Source organism: Rhamphochromis longiceps, linkage group LG18, assembly GCF_057381845.1.
Source record: "Rhamphochromis longiceps isolate RC_006_pf linkage group LG18, R_longiceps_female_GT1.1, whole genome shotgun sequence".
NCBI classification, from domain to species: domain Eukaryota; kingdom Metazoa; phylum Chordata; class Actinopteri; order Cichliformes; family Cichlidae; genus Rhamphochromis; species Rhamphochromis longiceps.
This window is the reverse complement of record NC_140574.1, coordinates 534,264-555,726: the sequence shown is the minus strand read 5'-3', so window position 1 is coordinate 555,726 and position 21,463 is coordinate 534,264. Positions and strand designations below refer to the sequence as shown.

The window sequence follows — 21,463 nt, the reverse complement described above, 5'->3', positions numbered from 1 at the left end:
ATTGGTCGCCTGTGTTTCCTGTACACAAAGTATTAAAAGATGTAAACCTCATAAAGTGTCTCTGTTGCTTCCTCCTCTGTAACAGCTGTCAATGTTTCTTCATTATTTTCCTGTAGTAAAGAAATAAACAACATTGCTGTTCTACTGTAAACTCATATAATCTGTGGAGTATTACTCACAACTGCATGTTGGTCTGGCTCAACAGGAGGCTGCACCAGATGCAGTACACCATCACCATCAACTGATAGAATATGAGGTTTATACAGGTCACTTATAACTTACAAGGGACCAAATGGCAATTAACAAACATACCAAGCACCTTACACTTCATTGTCATTATGCTCTCAAAGACAACCAAGACTGAGGGAAGGCAAAATCAGTCGGAAAATAACTTCACTACAAAATAATTCATTATGGTAAAGAGTTTATCAAATGAATGTGTCGCACTGCAAAGGTGACTGTGAAGAAAGGATGTATGCACATCATGTATTATTTTGAATTTACCCCTTATGTAGGCACTTGTGTCTTGCGGGGTTATTGACTCAGAGGATGTCCCCGCAGAGATGCCTTCGGCCACAGGGCGCCCACTGTTTTGGCTGAGGGCCAACTGCTCAGCCTCTGTGAGTGGTGGTGGTGGAGGACCCCCACCTGTTTTTCGGGCCTCCGCTTTTTTTCTGTTGGCTATAACGGGCCACATTTGAGCATACAGAGTAAGCAAATATGTACTTGTAATGTGCTCAGATAATTTCAATAAGTGCTTACAGAAAGAAAATTAATGTAGCCTCTAACTGCAATTGATTTACATGGGACAAACAGACCAAGCACTATGGCTCATAATACAATTACACCTTACCTGTTTGGACTATATTTTTATATTTCATTTTTACTTGCTGCCAGGCACGTTTGGGGCCTGTTGGGTTGCACCTGCGCTCACATCACATCACAAAATAAAATGTATAAAATAACAAATAAAATAACATATGATAAAATAACGTGTTAAATGGGTGGAAATCCCTCGATCAATGTTTAAATTAACACTCACGCATTGACTCTGTCGGCTATGTTTTGCCATGCATGCTTTTGCAGCTGTGGCTGTGTTACTTTTTTCCGCGGAATTTGCATGTTATCGGCATATGCTGCCATCAGAATTTCGGCCTCAAGCGCTGTGAAATACATTGACCGCGCCTTCTTTCCCTCCGTCTCCATGGTGACTCGCTTAATCTGTGCTCCGCTTATCAGGGCTTTATGTATCCTCGTCCGCGCGCTTCACTTGGGGTTAAAGCAACTCCGCGTTGACTGAACTAATTGTTATCAGCCTTTCTGAAACGGAATATTCCGAGTTGGACAGTTCGGGGTTACTCAACCGTGAGTGTCGTTTTTCACTCTGAGTTTTCCAAACCGGCTTCCTGAAACAGGGCCCACATGTTGATAGTGCTGTAGTTGTCTGCTTTTTGGTTTTCCATGATATCAAAGGACCATTTTCATTTAGGCTTACACAATAACCTGTCATACTGCGTCTATCAGAAACATCGGATGCCCAATCTGCATCACTGTATGCTTGTAGACCTAGTTTTCCACTTGAACATTTCCTAAAACACAGTTCTTTTCCTCGACTACCTTTTAGATATCTCAGAACATGTTTCACTGCTGTCCAATCATCAACAGTTGGCGCATTGAAATGTTGTGACAGTTTGCTGACAACATAGCTTAAATCAGGTCGCGTACAATAGCTCAGATAAATAAGACATCCTACCGCTTCACGATATCTCCTCACATCTGGTAATGTCTCGGATTTATCAGAATGAGTCCATTTCTGTTCACAGGGTGTTAACCTTGGCTTACAGTTTTGCATGTTAAATCTCTTTAAAATGTTCTCAATATATATTTTCTGTGACATTTTGACACATTCTTTTTCTTGAAGAAAATCTATTCCTAGAAAATGGTTAAGTTTCCCCAGATCTTTCATTTGGAATTTAGAAGAGAGCATTTCTTTCACGCCTGAAAGCACATTTTCATTGTTAGCTGCAATGAGTAAATCATCCACCCACACTATGATGATTACTTTTTCACTTTCAGTTTCTTTTGAATACACACAATGATCAGCAATATTTTGTCTAAATCCACAACTGCTTAAATAGTCATGTAAGGTTTGGTTCCAGTTACGACCCGATTGCTTCAGCCCATAAAGTGATTTCTTTAGTCTGTACACCAGTTTATTAGTCTCACTTGATTCTGTCTCAAAACCTTCTGGTTGTTGTATATATATTTCTTCATTTATTGGTGCATGTAGATAGGCGGTTTTTACATCCATCTGGTGAACCAACATATCATCCTGAACCACTTTCTGCATCAAAACTCTCACACTCGATAAGTTAGCAGTCGGTGAAAAAGTCTCCTCATAATCAACTCCTTTTGTTTGACTAAAACCTTTAGCCACAAATCGAGCTTTATATCTGTCTGATCCGTCTGAGTTCTTTTTAACGGCATAAACCCATTTACCCCCCACTGCTTTCTTACCCTCTGGTAAAGTGGTTAAAGTAAATGTGTCATTCTCCTTAAGGGATTGAATTTCTTCATTCATCGCTCTTTCCCATTCTTTTGACTCACTTGACACAATAGCTTCGCTAAATGATGTGGGTATTTCACACAACAATCTGTAGCAATAATCAACACTGGTTTGCATCTGTTCATTTTCACACTCTTTCACATCCGTGATATAATCACTCAAATAATCAGGTCTCTTTCTGATTCTGGATGGATAACGTGTAGCTCCAGCATCTACTTTATCATCAGTTTTAACCTCGGACTCAGTTTGACTGCTTTCACTACCATCTGGAATATCCTCATCCTTCGTCTGTTTGGGTTCACCATCTTTTCTGGATTCATAAACCTCATCTTCATACATCTGATCACTCTGTGTTTGTTGATCCATTGTCGCGGGATTTAGTATTTTTATCAATCTGTGCTTTTCAACCTTCCCGGTTTTTGGGAAATAGATCAAATATGCTGGACTATTTTTGTCATATCCCAAGAAAACACCTTTGTCGCATCTTGGATCCAGCTTTCCCCTATTTTGTTTATAAGCATAGCACAATGATCCGAATTTTTTCATTCTAGAAAGATCAGGTCTTTTTCCAGTTAACATCTTATACGCTGTCTGACCTGTGCGTTTGTTAAAACATCGGTTCCGAATCACTCCCGCGGTTTGTACTACATATGGCCATAAAGACTTTGGCAATTCGCTCTCAACTAACATGCATCTCGCCATGTCAAAAAGTGTACGCCAGTTCCTCTCTGCTGTTCCGTTTTGATGAGGCGAATATGGCGCCGAAGTTTCCTGCCTAATGCCGTGTCTACTTAATAAATCTCTGAACTGTCTGCTTGTAAATTCAGTTCCATTATCAGAACGAATGCACTTGATTTTCCCATATGACGCCACCTCTGCAATGAATCTTTCAGTTGCTTGAGTTGTATCACTTTTGCTTTTCAGATTATATACAAATGTTGCACCTGAATAATCATCAACAAACGACAAGACATACTTAAACCCTTCTTTAGAGTTTGGCGTAATCGGACCAGCTAAATCCGTATGTACCAACTCTAATGCTGCCCTGGCCTTTTCATCTGGTTCTCGGTTCCTAGTTTGAGTAAACTTCCCTTGTATACAGGCTTCACATTGCATATTTTTGTTGATTTTACCCTTAATTTCCATTCCATCAACGACATTTTGCAGATTTTGAACATCCTCATAATTACAGTGTCCTAGAATTTCATGCCACGTTTGCATATCAAAACATCCATTACATTTCTCTTCAAACTCTTGCACAGTGTTTATAAAGAACAGTCTCTCGTGTTCATATATAGGGAATTTTGTTCCATCAACATGTTTAAGAAAACTGTCCCCGTGTTTGAAAACTACAGTGGCTCCGTTACTAGTAGCTGCTTTTACTGACAAAATGTCCTGTGGAAACGATGGAATGTAGAGTGCTTGTTTCAATGTTACCTTGTGACTGCGTCCTTTACTGTCAATCATACTTATCTCAGCATCTCCTCGCCGCTTTGCAGCTCCTCTGCTCCGCCTTCCGTCAGCCAACTCTACACAATGAGCCTCGGGTCGAAATGTGTCATCAAAAGTCTTAAAACTCTCGATCTTCGTAAAGATATGTGACGTCGCTCCCGTATCCACCAGTAGCTGGTTATTCAGCATCTCTTGGCCGCCGTCCGGGACCCTCTGGGGTTCGGAGCCCGTCCTGAACGCGTAGTCCTTCTCCACAACCCCTCTCGCTTCATCCCGTCTTAGCTTCCTTCTACAGGTCGCATCTTTGTGTGTACTACTCCGGCAAAAACTGCACCATACTCTGGATCGGCACGTTCTTGCAGTGTGTCCCTTTAGTCCACATTTAAAACACACAATCTCATTATTCTTTGATCTTCGGTCATCTGCTCGCCATGAAGTAGAATCCTGGTCTAATTGCACTTTTGTCCTCATTACGTTGTCATCAGTTACAGCCGCACGCATTCTCTCGGTTTCTTCATAACTTCTGAGTTTTACTTTAAACTCTGAAAATGTGATTTTTGCTTCGCTCTGTGTAACGTGCACAATCAGGGGTTTAAACGTCTCTGGTAGACCTCTCATTATCATTGCGATCAGAAGTCCATCAGTTAATGACTCACCCGCATTTTTTAACGCTGTGATAATTGCTTCTGCTCGGATAATATAGTCCGTCACACTTTCATTCTTTTCATTTGTGAGAGAAGTAAGTTCGGTGTACAGACTTATGATCCTTGGCTTGCCCACTCCTGCATAATGACCTCTCAAAATATTTAGGGCTTTCCGTCCGTCATCAACTGCATCTCTCATAACTAACGATAAACTTTTGTCATCCAGAAATTGTATCAACTCTGCATATGCTTCTGCATTTTTGTCATCATCTTCACCATCGGCTTCTTCATCACCCTCAGCCTTTAAGATGACATCTTTCAAACCTTGTAGTCTGAGATGACCAAGGAACTTCGTTTCCCATATCTCATATTTCCTTTCATCTCCATCAAACTGCAAACGGGAATATCGACTGCCCGACTCTGCCGTGCGTCTGCTCATGATGCACAAAAACGCTTACTCACTCAATCGTGCCAAACTTTTAACACCTGCCGGTAACTTGCGGTTTCAGGAAACGCTGCCCTTCCTTTGGCAGTTACAGGATCTCTAGGATCTCTTTACTGCTGCTCTGGGCCCATAACCTGTTAGCAGAGCTGCTCTGGGCAGCGTTATGGCATAATAATTTTAAGGGAGAATAAAAAGTCGACACACATATCTCATTCCTGACGGAGGACTCTACCACTACACTTCTCCAGTCCATTCACAGAGTCGTTGCATGGTAAGACATGGATAGAGAGTGGGCGGAGCCTTTTACCGTCATTTTATTACGACGCAAAGTACAAACACCTGTGGACACACAATCCAACACCTCTAAACCCATGAGAGCGATATAGAAACATTTAGCTTTACTCCGGTCTCGTGGAAACAAGTCGCTCGTTTCTGACGGCGTCTGATCAAAACGACTGACTGAGAGACTCGCTCATCTGAAGTTCTCAGACTTTCAGCACAGAAACAGAAAACTACAATTTGTTCCTCACAACAAGAAAACTTTGAAAACCATTCATATTTGTAATATTTTTAATGTCTTTATTTAATTATTTGGCGTCACTGTATCTCTCACTGTTTTTCCCCTTTAATCGGTATTTCTTCCTATGTGTTTAATTATACACACCCATCTTTGTCTGTATGATAATTTTACACTACAGTTGTATGATGCTGGTGGTCGTTAAAAGTTTCTGTTGAAATAAAGTTGGAGGTAAAAAAAAGATGCATTATATCTGTAATACTTGGTTTGTTCCAGCAGCGACTCACAGTCACTCATTTCAGTTTCAGTGGACAGCAAACACTCTTTCTATTTAACATACCAGATGTTTTTTGTATGGTGGAAAGCATCTCTGTGCCCCGCCCACTAAGCTTGTCACACGTGAGCACACGTGAAGAACCATCAGTGGTTCAGTCTGGACTCATCAGAATCTTAAAAAAAAATAAATCAAAGTGAGTCACAAACTAAAAACATTTTTGCTGAAAAGTTTTTCCTCCAAATTCAGAGTTGTGCATACGTCACAGGACGACGTCAGCATGGAGAGGCTGAGCGTTTGGGACGTGTTACAGCAGTAAAAACAGCAGCTGCAGTTTTCATAAATTCAGTTTTATTTCTGTTGTTACACATTCAGGCTTACAAAATAAAAGCAGCACCACTGGCAAGCTTTTATTGTGAAATAGCAACAGCAGGAAATATTTCACAGTAACTACGTAAAGGTCCAGTCAGGCAGCTCAAGCTCGAGCTGGCTGGTTCCAGGTCCAGCTGCCGGTACTTCTACAGGTTCTGCTCTGGTTCAGGGTGCTCAGAGCTCCTGGTGTGAGGACTAATCCAGTTCATATGGGCTAAACAGACCACACACCTGTTGCCGCAAGGCGTGCACTCTATGAGGCACCACCTCCCTCGCGGTCTTTGTAGAGTTCTGCAAGCTTCCGAAACTTTGGCCCCCACTCACTCAGGAAGTGGTAGCTCTGCTCCGACTCCAGCGAGGTTAACGAGCTAAACGAGCTCAGCGACACAGCAGCTGACCCGCTGCCCTCCAAAGCGTACGTCTGCACAGAGTCAAAGGGTGGTGCCGTCATGTCCAGGTTGGCCTCCCGGAGCCGGTCCTCGATGAACTCCTGGAACAGTTGGTGTTTATCTTCCCTGGATGGCGGGGGCTCAGGGGCGGTGACATGGTAGCTCCGTTTGGTCTCGTTCAGGTGTCTCAGCGTGAACATGTCGAAGGCCTCGGTGTCCTCCTCGCCACCGCCCTCATCGTCATAACAAACAATATTCTCACGAACATCTCGCTCATCGTCAATAATCAGAGGCTCCTTCCTTCTGCGTCTGATGGCCCCTGTTACCATAGCGACACCTAAGGGCAGACGAAGGGGTGGAGTCATCTTAAAAAGTTTACAAGGCAGAGGTGATGGCGGCAAAGTCAAGTAATTTTAAATGAAGTTCTGCAGCACGACCCTGGATGTGGAAGTTTTCATCTTCCTGAAAGTGACATGGGTTCAGAATTCCACACACACAATATCAGAATCCTACTTTACTCCTTGTGTGATATTTGTTGTTGTTCTCTGCACTGGTAGAGTTGTTTGCTTCCCTGCTACAGACCAACGAACAGCTTCCAGCTATCTTCATAGATAATTGGCAAGCCTTCTGGAGGAAACCTGGTCTTGCATCCATCCCACTTTGGATGGAGCAGCTCTTATTTCTAGAAATATGGACAAATTTATTAAACCCCCCAAAATATGACCAGAGTTGGGACCAGGAAGCAGAGTTGCAGTCTTACACGCCTCTCTGCAGCTTCTCTCCTCCTGCTACCCCCCAAACCCATCTCCATAGAGACGAGCTGACAAACAGACAAAATTCACAATTAAACTATTACATTAAAAGGTCGTCTGTTGTAACCCTTTCTATGTCAGAAATTCTCCAAAGACCACTACAGGTTTTCTTATGCAGCGTCTGACTGGCAGCTGATTCGATCGTTTTCACAGACCCCACCAAACCCTGACAAGATGGTACAGGTGATGCTGAGAACAGCTGGTCGGGGTAATGTTCCTGGCAGACACGTGAAAGCTGAGCCCGTCAGTGTCCCAATGAAGTCATCATCATTTATAGAGCACTCCACAGCTGACACAAAATGCTCTACACTGGAACTAAATAATAAAAAACAAACATAAAATATACCCAATAAAATAAAAAACAGGAGAAAAACTAAAAGCTCGCTGCTTTCAGGTGACTTCAGATTTGGTTCTAGTTTCATCAGTTTGATGATCTACTCCAGCTTCAGCTAGTTTTTTTATTCTACCTCATGGACAGAGGTTCTGGATCAGCTCTAAGCCAACCAGGTTCTACTTCTTGTTTCTGACTTTACTGAGTTTAACTTGAAGAGGCGCGACGTTGTCTCAGGTCATACCCAGCAGTGTGAGGAGACCGGTGAGGAGGACAACAGCGGCGAGGCTGAGGCCTTCTGGCAGCAGCAGCGCTGACATCTCCTGGACGCAGCTGCGACGATTTCCATGAAGATCGCACTCGCAGACGGTGACGGTCAGCGTGTTGGTGCTGCTGAGAGGCGGAGTCCCGCAGTCTGAAATCACCACCGGCAGGAAGTAGAGCGGCCGCTCCCGCTGCAGGAACCCGGCCCGCCACGTCAGGACAGACGCCGTGTTGTCTGAGGACAGACAGACAGATCGACGTCATCACCAGCAGCTTTTAAGGTGGAACACAGAGTGCTATCTAAGGGGGTGCCATGCCAAGCAAAGAACTAAAACGTGTGGGAGGAGCTACAGCGAGAAGCTCATGGATGATTGGCAGCTGGAGATCCTGTGAAGGTTTTTGCTTTGTGGTAATGGGTTAGAAAGAGATGGCACCGCTCAGTGTGTTCGCTGAAACCACGAGGGACAAACACACAAAGACGAGACAACGTGGGACACCAACCGGGCGGTCCGCTGAACCGACAGGTCACACAACTCAAACGGGCCGTCCTCCACACAGTCCTCACTCACAAAGTCTCTCCAAAGGGAATATTACGGCTAACGGGCGGATCCTGTTTCAGTGCAGGTAGCCACCAGTGAACAACAAGGACAGGCGGTGCATGACGTCAGCTTGTTAACATAAAATTCACTGTTGCAGCACTAAAGTGATCCCCTTACACCCAGTTTAAGGGCCCTTATTTTCCTCATGAACCAATGAGTGACAGGTTCCAATGTGACTACCAGCCACAACATCACTGACACAGGAGGCGTTAAACCTTAAATTCAGGCTGGTCCATGTACACCACAGAGCTGCTCTGTTTCATTGAAGTTATCTTTGGTTTTAAGGTGGACTGCACAGTTCTGCTGTATACTGATTAAGGTGGACTGTACCGTTGTTGTCTCTCAGGACGAAGCTTTGGTTCCAGGCAGCCTTGGCAGCCAAAGAAAACAGGAAGTGATGTCCATTCTTAGGTTCATCCAAATCCACGGCGCTCAGCGTCACAATGATCTAAAGGTCAAAGGTCAAACAGAGGCAGAAAATCAGAAGCACATCCAGTCACCAACGCTCATGTGACCTGAGAAGGGACTTCTGGATCCATCTCAGTAACAGATTACAGAGATTTCACAGACGATGCTCATTAAATAACGGATATCAGTGACATCACAGCCACAGCAGCTGTATTTACCTGTCTGTCTACACACCTGCTCACTCGCCTTCTGCTCACTCGCTCACCTTTCTGTGAACACCTGTCTGTAAGCCACAAGTGAGCCTCACCTGTCCCGGCTGGGCGTCCTCACAGACGGATGTCTGGTACTCGACGGGAAAGCTCGGAGCGTTGTCATTGACGTCTGTCACAGAGACCAGAACCACGGCTTTGCCCACCTGAGAGTGATCCACTGAGACAGACACACCTGTCAGATACACCTGCTGCTCGCAGGAAGACAAACTGATGTCATGTGACTTACAGCTCTCTGTGGCGAGCACAGTGATGTTGTGCAGAGCGCTCAGCTCTCTGTCCAGACGTCTGCTCGTCCGGATCACGCCTGATTGTCTGTCAATGTCAAAGTAGTTCTCCACGTCCGACTTCCTGTCGATGGCGTACCTGCAGAGGAGCACAGGTGTTGTCTTTGCGTTTTGGTGGAAATGTGTTTGCAGTGATTTTACCGCCTCGCGTCTTACCTGATGGGACAATTTGAGGCGTCGGGGTCGTGAGCTGAAACCGATCCCACCTCAGTTCCCACCGGCGCTGCCTCTGAAACCGCCATCTGGCTGATGCGGGGGGAAAAACACGGAGGCTCGTTCACGTCCTCCACCTGCAGCCGGACTGTCGCCACGTCGCTGAACGGCCCAGCTGACAGAAAGCGGGTGTCCATGTAGCGATTGGATGCCTCGACGCGTAAAGCGTAGCTGGTCTTGGTCTCAAAGTCCAGAGTCTGAGGAGGAGGGAGGACATGACATCACAGGTGCCTCTGAGTGCAGGCTGTTCTCCCTGGAGATCCGAGTACTTCTGAATATTTAGCGTAACAAAAACGCCACGATGCATTAACTGTTTCTGAAGCGCTGTGGATGCTCCTACAAAGCTGAGCCGCCTGACAGCACACCAACAGATGTTTGAGCTGCACCTCATCAAGAGGGGCCTTCATGGGAATGGAGGCCAGAGCTATGACAGAGTCTGTGCACCACGGTCCAGCTTACAACATTAGAAACGTCACATTGGCAGCAAATAGGAAAAGAACTACAGCGTAATTATTAAGAGAGCTGCGAGTCAGACGAGAACACGGCTCTCCAACGTAATCAGAAGGTAAAAACCTCAGGAGCTTATTTCACCTACAAACTCAAATCAGTTATTTTCTGTATAAAGAAAACTGAAGCTACCAGGATGTTTCTGCCGTCTTACACATCCTGCTGGCGTTTTCTCTGCATCGCTAAAGAACAGAAATTATATCCTGCTGCATTTAGTGTTCATTAACATGAAATTTACCAGTAAGGGAAAGTGACTTTTAATCAAACTGCTGAATGTTTCAGTCACAGCACAGAAGCTGCTCTCATAAATGTGTTAAAAGATGGTCACCTGAAAACAGACCCCGTTACTGTTACACCTCAGTACAGGTGAGAACTCAGGTGTGCTTCTCAGACAGGTAGAAGGCAGGAATTAGCTCCATGCCTCATGGAGGCTCAAGGGTCAGTCCTCCAGTCCATTATGTCATGAATGCAGGGTGGGTTACACAGACGAGTTGGCTCTGTCACAAAAATACCTTTTTGTGGACAGTTGGCACTTTAACAGAGACAAGCCTGAGATGTTTTATGTGTCCAGCAAGACTTGAGAGGCTTATTCGTGTGTACAGGGATGACGATGCTCTACTTACTGGCTTCCTCTAAGGCTGGAAAGACGGCTGCAGTTAGAAAACAGAGCACATCACTCCAACTCCCTGTCTTAGCTTCCAAGAAGTATTGCTAATGGTTTAAAAGTCGGAGGATGGCTCAGGCCCTGATGTATCTGACTTCATATCAGCAGGGCTTTCAGTTAGTGGTGCCCAGATCTGAAACTACACACAGGGAGATGATTTATCTGCTGCCCACCGCTGGAGCCAGCGACACATGGAGGTCAGACTGACCGAAGCTGGAAACCTATCTACTTTTGTTCTCCTTTGTAAGTCATGTTACTGGGTTGAATAAACTAGCGTGGCCATCAGTAAAACGTGGTCATGCGATTATGTGAAGGTGACACCCACATTTATTCTCATTGTGCTGGAACAGACACGACTGCTGACAGAAGAGAACAGAAAGGAAACCTTTATCTGAGCGATGAATCTAAAATCAGAACAATAAAAAAAATGTCATCTGCAAGAGACGCAGCGAGCTAAATTTAAACAGCTGTGAGCAGCTGCCGAGCAGCAGGGACGTCCTCTGGGACGCACACGAGGCCAGTGCTAACGCGATGATGCAACGATCACAGGGACGCGTCCCGAGAAGACTCGGAAGAGTTCACAGTGGACAGAAACATCAGAACCAAAAACTGGAGATTTCTGTGACCTACAAATAATCCAGAACCTTGATCAGGATGACCAGTCCTTCCTGTGTGTGGGGGTCTGTGAGCATCCTGAAGGTTCCCAGTCCATCCCCGTCCAGGATCCTGTAGTCCATCTCAGCGTTTGGACCCGCGTCCGCATCCAGAGCTTTGATCTTCGCGACCACCGCTGACACCAGTGTGGATTCTGGGACGCTGAACTGGTAACTCTCTGTGGGTCACAGAGGATGAAGCCTGAATGAGTGCCTGCAGCGCCCCCTTCAGTTCAATTCAATTCTTTATTGTCTCTGGGGAAATTAGTGCAACAGCAAGCGCAGTCACAGCGGGGTATGTGTTGTGAACAGGACCCAGAAGCAGGGAGAGGTCAGGTGAACAAAAAAACGAGCCTTTATTTGGCTGGTGGCAGGAGATAAACATGAAAACTATGAGAGACTATGGTGGGGATCACAGATGACCTGACAATGAAACACAGAAAACAGAGGACGTAAATACACAGGAGGTGATCAGGGGAAGTGGGGACACATGGGGAAACAGCTGACACAATGGCTGTGTCCCAATTCAGGGTCTGCAGCCTCAACGATCCTCAAGGGCCGCGTACTCAAAGACCGGTAAGGCCGGAAGTGCGAGGCTTGTGAGATGGGACGGTCTAGCCTCCGTCGCGCTGCCCAGGTTGCTTAGCAACCATGATACTAACAGCTGGAAACGTGCCATACAGCTGTGTTTGACAGAAATGAAGGAGAAAATCTTTTGTTCATTTGTTTGTTTCTACATGAGCTTTGATCATTCTCTGTAAGATTAAGCTCAGCTATTGAACGGCGTATATTTTAAAATAAAGGCTTTAAAACCAAGTTAGTACAAACGTCACTAATGTCACATGACTTTGCCGACATGTGGCCAACAGTAATGTTTAATGTTCTTCGTTATTAAACATTTGCACATAAATAAGTGACATCATATTCAGTACTTAAAGTTTACTCTTCGGCCGCCCCTCATCCGCCGTTTTTTTTCAGCAAAATTATCCACACCCACCGCCGCGCTATGCATTCTGGGATATGGTGGGCCACGAAGTCTAAACCACCACGTCCTTAAAATTCAGGGGAATGAAGGACGCATTTGAGGGCCGCATTTCGAGCAGCCTTTGAATTGGGACAGCCTTCGGCGCGTCGCTGTGACGTAATCGGCCTTAAAATGCGCCTTTAAGGCTGCAGACCCTGAATTGGGATACAGCCGAGGTGGAAAGTCACAATGAACAAGAACGCACCAGACTCTTTCAAAATAAAACAGGAAACATGGAGACGTAGACATGACAACACAATACACAGCCCTAAAACACATGAAAGACAAGAAACAGAATTTAAAAAACTCATGAGACAGATGATAATAATGGCAAACCAAAACTCAACTAAACCTTAAATAAGAATAACAAAGGAACTTATCATACAACCTTAACATAAGAGACTCAAAAATACAAAATAAAGCACTGGGTCAGAGAGGCAGCCTGTGACCAGTGCAACAATGAGAATAAACAAAACAATAATAAAAAGCCACAAGACATTTATTTTCCATTAAGAAGACAGGTTGCAGTCGGGATAAAAGAAACCAGGAGTCTTTGGTCGTCCTCACAGGTACTCTAAAACAACGGCCAGAGGGCAACAAGTCAAAGTCAGTGTGAAGTGGATGGTTCAAACGGTTAACAGAATGAGCCTTCCTCAGCACATGCTTGTTACAAATGGTCAAAAGTCCGTCTTGCCAAACGCCCTGAGAGTTCGCTGCAAGTTTTTACCCAAAGTCCCAACCGATTCTTGTTCTTCAGAGTCATGTTACCAAACCAAGCAGATAAATGATTCAATAAAACTTCTGTAAAACAAGGACAAAATTTCAGATAAGACATTAAAAGATCTCATTTGCCTTAAAAAGAACAGTTTTTGCTGAACTTGTTTGGTAGCGGCATCAGCATGAGGCTCAAAACACAGTTTGTGGTCAAGAACAACCCTAAATACTTGTAACACTCCGCAATCTCAGGACATCATGTTGGAATAAAGTCACGACGCTCTGCAGGCTCACTGTTAAAAATCCAGCAGGCAGAGGGAGGAGCTGTGATTTCTAAAGAAACTCTGTTAGGTTTGAATCCAGAAGGACAGGAAAAGGAGAGAGTCAAATATCAATGAACAGGTGTTAACAGGATGCTCTCAGGTGAGACTCACTGCGGGGGAAGCGAGGTGGGTTGTCGTTGACATCAGTCAGCATCACAGTGACCGTTGTGGTTCCTGACAGACCTCCCATCTGACCAATCATGTCTTTGGCCTGGATGACCAGCAGGTAATGGTCCCGCAGCTCCCGGTCCATGTCGGGCAGGGCTGTACGCACCACACCTGCAGACAGGTGAGACATTAGCACAGTCTGAAGGTGAGCATGAGCGCCCAGATGACAAACATCGGAATGTGACATAATCAACATGACGCATTCATAATTGATCCACATGCTGACATTAAAAAGGTCACAGGTGTTGTGCGGCGCCGACACAAACCGATGTGAACGTGACATCATGTGGCCTCATTTACACACAGTAAATAAAGCGGCTTCAGGCGAAGAGGCCGAAGCTGCTTTAATCCGCTTTAATCTGCTGCAATCTGACTACATCTGATGTGTGAAGCAGCAAAGGAGGATTCAGAGAGGAGGCGTGACCGTGTCACCTTCAACACGAAGGTGGTTACAGACAACTCTGCAGCCAAACGCTCATGGGTAAAGTCAGTCATGGTCTGTAGCAGTTTAATCCCAACTGGTCGTGGCGTCACCAAGTGCTCTCTGCGTTTCACAGCCACACGCTCACCTGACTTTGGCTCCACAGAGAAATATGGCTGCCCCTGCAGGATGCTGTAAACCAGGTGGGCGGAGTTTCCATAGGTCGGATCATCGGCGTCTGTCGCCACCACGGTCAACACAGACGTACCTGTACAAAATCAAACTTTATTCAAACAGGGAGTGCTGCCGTCTCGTAGAAACGCTGTCAAACCTAAATTTGGATTTGCTCCAACTAGTGAATTCTGAGATGGTGTCTTCATAAAACAAACCAAGGGACTTAACTGAAGTCTTAACGTTTCAGGATCAACACTAGTGAGCATGTGCAATGGGACCAACAACAGGAGACTCACCTGGAGGACAGAAAACCTATCCAGGTGTTTCACAACAAGAACCTGCTCAGCTCTGGTTTGTACATTGCCTGTTCAACCTCAGACTTTCACATTAAAAGCCTGCATGACATCAGGTTTTCACGTTACAAGCAGAAGTCTATGAAAATGGCTTCTGCTTGCTGAATCGCTGCTGATCTAATTCACGTTCAGCTGAGGTGACTTCAGTGCAGATAGAAACGAGTGGACTGTAAAAAAGCTAACTACACTCACACATGAAATCTGCCTGTTCACACGGGACTATGTGAAGACAAAAGCTGGTTCTGGACTCACCTACAGGTGACCTCTCAGCCACCCGGGCCACATACGGTCCATCCAGGAACTTGGGCTCGTTGTCGTTGATGTCCTGGACCTTGATGATGAACTGGGACTCGGGTTCGAGCGGCAGGTTGGTATTTCGGTCTCGAGCCTGAGCTCTCAGTGTGTAGTACGCCTGCTGTTCCCGATCCAAGCTTTTGGTGGTGTGTATGTCTCCGGTGTCCTCATCAATGGAGAAGATGGACATTGCTCCTTCGCCGCTCAGGACGTACCTCACCTGTCCGTCACCTTTATCCAGGTCAGAGTGGAGCTGCAGGAAACCAGTTGAGTACAACAAATATTTCTTATTGTTATTTTCGAGAAAATGAACCTTCAAAGGTGGAGCTCGCCGTGAAACAAAGCAAATGTGCCCGTTTCACTTTAAATAAGCATCACCTGTTTCACTGTTTTGACCTTTGAACTGCACAATCAACAAACTGGTGTTTTTATGCCACATTTCTTACTACAAGCCTGACTCAGTGCTGCTAACATTCACACAGTACAATGGACAAGTAAGAGCTCAGTATACGCCAGGGATTAAACCATCAACCTCCCAGTTAGGAGACGTCCCACTCTTACTCCTGAACCACAGCCACACTGTACCAGGTTCACCAGGTACATCCATCCACACCATAAACTCAGAGTGGAGTTCCTCCTGATGTCCTTTAGTTCCCTCACTCTGTTCCCTTTCGTCTTTGGGCTTTCTCCAAATGAACGCTTTCCAAATACCAGTTTGATATCCGATGTTCTTGGAAAAGTCCTAATCCAGTACCCAGAAGAACTTCCTGATTAAAGTTTGTCATATTTTTAATCCACTTTAGATTCAGTAGAATTACCGCTAGTTTTATGTTTCTTAATTTTTTCCCTGAAGAATTTTGTTTATTCATTATTGGTTTCTGTTTGGACTTCTGGGTCTGTGACATGCTTAAAGTTCTCATCCAAAACAAAAGTATGAGCTATGAACTGCTGCTGGGAACAAAAACGAGTTTCTGTTCTGGTTCAGAGACACTTTAAATCTGCTGCAACAAAGCTGCACAGAAACATCTCCTTCGCACCGACACATCTGAACCCCACATCTATGATGCAGAGCCAGGACGTAGGCCCGGACCGGTACGGGCACCTGCACGGGCACCTGCACGGGCCCTGGGCCTGGAGCCGTCATTTAAACTAAATCTGTAAATCTACAGTTCGTACCTTTCCGATGTAGAGCGGCTCGTCTCCCGTGTACTCCTCCAGGACGAAGAACTGGTTCCACACCCAGCTTCTCCTCCTCCTGCTCTGGGTGGAGTAGACACCCGCTCCCCCTCCTCGTGTTCTTGCTGACACCTGAAGGAGGGCCGTGGAGTTCAGCGTCATTGCCCCGCAGCCGGACGTCTCCCACAGGGAAAGGATGATTACAGTGAGCATGCTCGGGAGACGCAGAAAGCTCATCTCTGAGGTTAACAGGCGTGGCCAGCAAAAAGATGTCAGTGGCAGGAGCTGCTGGTGGGATCGTTTGAGCCAAAGAGAATGAAAGTTTACGGTAAGCACCTGTCCTCTCTTTTAATATTGATGATGTCATTAAACTCTATCAGGGCATGAATGAGTTCTCAGCTCACTTTGAATTTTTAACAAAATCCTGAGACAAATGAATCAAAATGTAACTCAGTCATTTTCCAATGATCAGTTTGGTAACATTACTGCGATGTAAATGAGCTCAGTTTGAAGGATTTATCTCAGAGTGCTGCTGCAGAGCATCTCTTTGTGTTACCCTCTGAACTTTTTATGAAGCAAACGTACAACGTTGGAGAAGTGTGATTATAGAAACATATTTTAGCCCAGTTTAAAGGATTTTGTTAATCTGAAGCTCCTCTTCATCCCGTTAAATCTGCTCCAGTAATCTGAAAGCACTCTCCTCACTCTTAAATCTGCTGTTTTTGCCAACTCTGACCTTAAATACACAAACCAGCAGTCTTACCTTCCAGCTGCTGATCGGACCGTCCCCTGTGGATCTGTAGGTTATTGACAGCAATTGCATCAGATGACGATGACTGATTATTGATGAAAGAGTAGCAGCAGCTCCGACGCTCTATCCCTCTCTGCCACTCTCTGTCTGTCACACAAACCCCGCTCCCTTTGAGGAGGGGGTGTTAGGCTCCGCCTCATCAGCAGGGGGGGAGGAGTCAAATGACTTGGACCGAGGACGGCAGCTTCTTCATGTGTTGTTTTAATGAACATCTTCTCAATAAGTGCTCCTCAATAAGCCTGAACACTTGTAATGAGGACTTTGTCATTTTGAAGTTTTTACGGGTTTTTGAACCCTGCCGAGTTTCTGTGTTGGACGGAGATGGAGCACAAACGTTATCCCTGCAACTTCTAACCCTCCAGGTTTCCTCAGCTCACCGTCATGCAACATTTTCTCCTCCCATTACAAAAATCTTCATTGTCTGAAACTCCTCCTGCTCCTCTTCCTCACAGTTTCTCGCTGACATTTACAGAGATATTTTTGGAAGAGATCATTTTTAATAGGAACAAGTTCCTAACAAGGATAGATCACAGCAAAGCATTCCTCAAACATGTTCATTTAAGTGCTGTATGTTTGTCCCAGGTCTCTAGAGCAGCTTTGTATGATTCACAGTTCAAAATGATCCTTCTGATACTGACTCTCCACTCAGTTTCTTCTGACTGAAGGTTTGGACAGGTGGGTGGGGCTGCTGTGCCTGAGATGGCCACATAAAGATTAGAGATGGACCGATCCGATATTACGTATCGGTATCGGTCCGATACTGACCTAAATTACTGGATCGGGTATCGGAGAAAAATAAAAAATGTAATCGATCCATTAAATATCACGAAAGCACCTCACAAAACTTGCAACACGCTATAACTCGCCTCAGAACGTTAGCACGTCAGAGCAGTATGCATCACGTGATAGAGCGGCGGTGGCATGCGGGACCTGTGGTGGTCTGGATAGCATGTGGAGCTTCGCTAGCAACCCGGCATTTCATCTCCGACAAAGTTATCCCCGAGAGAAGTAAAGCAAGTGTGTAAGTCCATCTCTGAATGTTTGTAAAGCATTCCTGCGTTAAGCTTAACGAGCGACTGCCTCTCCTGCTGCTACTTCAATCATGAAACTGATCAATGATCAGCTGATCGGCTTTTCTGTCGTGAGTCCGTCTCTCTTGTTTGTTTTTGGCCCACTTTGCACCAGAAAGAGGAAACCAGCGGCTGAACAACAGCAGCACGTTTAAGCTTGATCAGCTGTTGTTAGAATTTATTTAATATTACTTTCTACTCGAGGATCTTTTTCTACGTAGCTGACGCTGGTAACTGTGCAGGGGCGGATCTAGCAAAGTTTAGCCAGGGGGGCCGATAGGGCATTAACAGGGAAAAGGGGGCACAAAGACATACTTTTCTTTCTTATTCTCATTTAAAAGGTCTAGCTTTTAATAAATAATTATCTGACACCCAAAGTTTTAATCTGATGTAAAATGAATAGAAGTCCATTACTGTATATAGTAACTATTAAGTCTAATATACCCTAGTAAGCTATAGTACTTTTTCCTTTGGGAAGGTACCATCTGTGCAGTCTGCAATTTTGTTGAAGAAAGATGTTGAATCTATTTAATATTTCTTGAAAAATAATTGATTTCTGTGCATTTTTTTTCACACTGCATCAAACTAAGGTTGATTACGTCGATTAAGCATCATGAGGTGGAGCGTGAGGGGTGGTTCCCTATTTTTTATTTATTTATTTTTGTTGCTGGGAGTTGGAACCCTATTAGTTAGGTTGCTTAATATTTATGCTAAGTACTCTTTAAAATACCAGAATAGGGAGGATGGTGTAGGTTTAAGTTTATTAGATTGATCAGTATTGCTGAACTATGAAATATTTTTTTTGCATACAGGTATAACAGAATAGCTTTAGTGTAGTTGTTGTTTTAAACTTGAGTATGAACTTATACAAAATGCAGCAAGATATTTAAAAAAAACAGTTTTGTTGATTAAAAAACACTATATCGGATTCATATCGGTATCAGCAGATATCCAAATTTATGATATCGGTATCGGACATAAAAAAGTGGTATCGTGCCATCTCTAATAAAGATGCTGTTACTCTCGCTTTAATATGAAAATCCAGCACTGAAACAGGAGATAGATGACAGAAAGCAAGGAGAAGCTGAACCTCTGACAGACTCTCAGTGAGAATGAAAACTCACAGGGGAGGCCTCAAGTCAAAACTCAAAGCTTAAACACAAAACAATGTTCAGAAAGTTGAATTAAAGGGCATCAGGGCCTGTTATTGATTACTGACTGATGTGTGATTAATCAGACTGTGGATCAAATGACTGAAAAGAGTCCTGAGGTGTGAAGAGATCGTGATGGATGTCTGATGGAGGACTTTCCTTTTTGCTAAAGTTAGGGCTGGATCAGGTGACCCTGAATCCTCCCTTATAATAATAATTGCATTTATATAGCGCTTTTCAAGGCACCCAAAGCGCTTTACAATGCCACTATTCATTCACTCTCACATTCATACACTGGTGGAGGCAGCTACAGTTGTGGGGCAGACTGACAGAAGCGAGGCTGCCATATCGCACCATCGGCCCCTCTGGCCATCACCAGTAGGCAAGTAGGGTAAAGTGTCTTGCCCAAGGACACAACGACCAGGACAGAGAGCCCGGGGATCGAACTGGTAACCTTCCAGTTACAGATGCGCTTCCCAACCCCCTGAGCCACGGTCACCCCTTAGTTATGCTGCAATAGGTGTAGGCTACTGAGGGATTCCCATGATGCACTGGGTGTTTCTTCTTCACTCACTATGTATTAATAGACCTCTCTGCATTGAATCATATCTGTTATTAACCTCTGTCTCTCTTCCACAGCATGTCTTTATTCTGTCTTCCTTCTCTCACCCCAACCAATCACAGCAGATGGCCCCGCCCCTCCCTGAGCCTGGTTCTTCCTGTTAAAAGGGAGTTTTTCCTTCCCACTCTCGCCAAAGTGCTTGCTCATGGGGGTCATATGATTGTTGGGTTTTTTTCTCTGTATGTATTATTGTAGGGTCTACATTACAATACTCTCCACTCCACCTAACTGTAGTAGCAAAGGGGTGGAGTGGAGAGAGAGTGTGGACCCAAATGCAAACACTGGCAACGGACTTAAACTGAAAACACACCTTTTGTTGAGGCAGAAGAAACACAAACACAGCGCAGTAAGATAATGACTACACTGACAAAAGCTAAACAGGAAGGAAACTAGAAACATGTATAAAAAACTTTAAAACCTTGAGATGTGAAAACTGAAAAATAGGAAATGCACTGGGAAATACGTAGATGATCTGGCGACAAACAGAGGAACACGAGGGCTTAAACACACAATTGACCCCTCTGAGGGGGTCATATGATTGTAGAGGGATAACGAGGAAATGACACACAACGAGGCTGGGGGAAGCAAAACTGAAAAGTAAAACAGGAAACGTAAGGCAGGCACTCGAGACTGTCAAAGTAAAACAGGAAACATGACACAACTGGGTCAGACATGACCAGTGTTGGGTAAGTTACTTTAAAATAGTAACTTAGTTACATTACTAGTTACTTCTCTCAAAAGTAACTCAGTTACTTCAAGTTACTCGTTACTTTCAAAGTAACTAGTTACTAGGGAAAGTAACTTTGGTTTTACTCAGAATTCTCTTGTTAATGTGTTTCTTCCATAACTTTGCCAGTCTTCTAGCTTGCTTACCTGCCACAGTGCACTGTGCCACCTACCAATAGAAAGGAAAAGATAATGTGCATATTTCCACGAGAGAAATCCCACACCTGGACCGTCATTGACTGCTGCCATGATTCTAGCCTACGTCACAGCGTCAGGTGCGCCTTTTACATCCAACACAAAAACTGCAGTCGTGGTGCTTTGATTGTACTCAGAACTCGGAAATTCTGCCTTCTGAATAGGAAGATGTAGGTAACACCAGACTGCAGATGAGCTGCATACAGGGCTGGACTGGGACAGAAAATTGGCCCGGAGAATTTGACTACAGACCGGCCCGCCATTATAGGAAAAATCATAAAGCCTTTGAATGAAAACAAACGCTGTTGTGACAGTGATGTACACTGTTTTGATGGTATATATGCATCAATCTATCAATCGTTTGTTGTAAGATTCAGATAATTATTTTTTAAAAGCTAGAAATTTTAAATGAGAATAAGATAGAAAAGTATTTCTTTGTGCCCACCTCTCCCTGTTAATGCCCTACCTGCCCCCCTGGCAAAACTTTGCTAGATCCGCCCCTGCACAGTTACCAGCTGTCAGCTGCTTAGAAAAGGATCCTGGTGTTATTTGTCTCTCAGAAACAGTTCATAACT

At 44.6% G+C, this 21,463-nt stretch overlaps 1 protein-coding gene across 2 annotated transcripts; it reads right to left on the bottom strand.

Annotated features, from left to right (window-relative positions):
- Positions 1-5,682: 5,682 nt before the first annotated feature.
- On the bottom strand, positions 5,683-21,362 carry LOC146647296 (cadherin-7-like). 2 transcript variants are annotated; one of them, XM_085388504.1, is made up of 12 exons: positions 17,077-21,357; positions 16,314-16,598; positions 15,096-15,390; positions 14,465-14,584; positions 13,839-14,006; positions 11,658-11,845; positions 9,786-10,039; positions 9,572-9,708; positions 9,381-9,502; positions 8,996-9,113; positions 8,047-8,301; positions 5,685-6,996 (listed from the first exon to the last, which is right to left on the bottom strand). In XM_085388504.1, exons 1-12 carry the CDS (start codon positions 17,134-17,136, stop codon positions 6,524-6,526), a joined length of 2,475 nt encoding a protein of 824 aa, XP_085244630.1. In that variant the 5' UTR covers positions 17,137-21,357; the 3' UTR covers positions 5,685-6,523. The 2 variants fall into 2 exon arrangements, with proteins under 2 accessions (XP_085244629.1, XP_085244630.1); XM_085388503.1 differs by having other exon boundaries at positions 5,683-6,996; positions 9,381-9,708; positions 17,077-21,362.
- Positions 21,363-21,463: the final 101 nt, after the last annotated feature.

What these genes read in the sequence shown, in the direction of transcription:
- LOC146647296 (XM_085388503.1), bottom strand. Translation starts at nt 17,136, where the DNA reads ATGCAATTGCTGTCAATAACCTACAGATCCACAGGGGACGGTCCGATC. An exon ending in CTCTGTGGAGCCAAAGTCAG is followed by an intron (nt 14,007 to 14,464) that starts GTGAGCGTGTGG and finishes ACCTGTCTGCAG; the next exon opens with GTGTGGTGCGTACAGCCCTG. An exon ending in GACTGGTCATCCTGATCAAG is followed by an intron (nt 10,040 to 11,657) that starts GTTCTGGATTAT and finishes CCTCCTCCTCAG; the next exon opens with ACTCTGGACTTTGAGACCAA.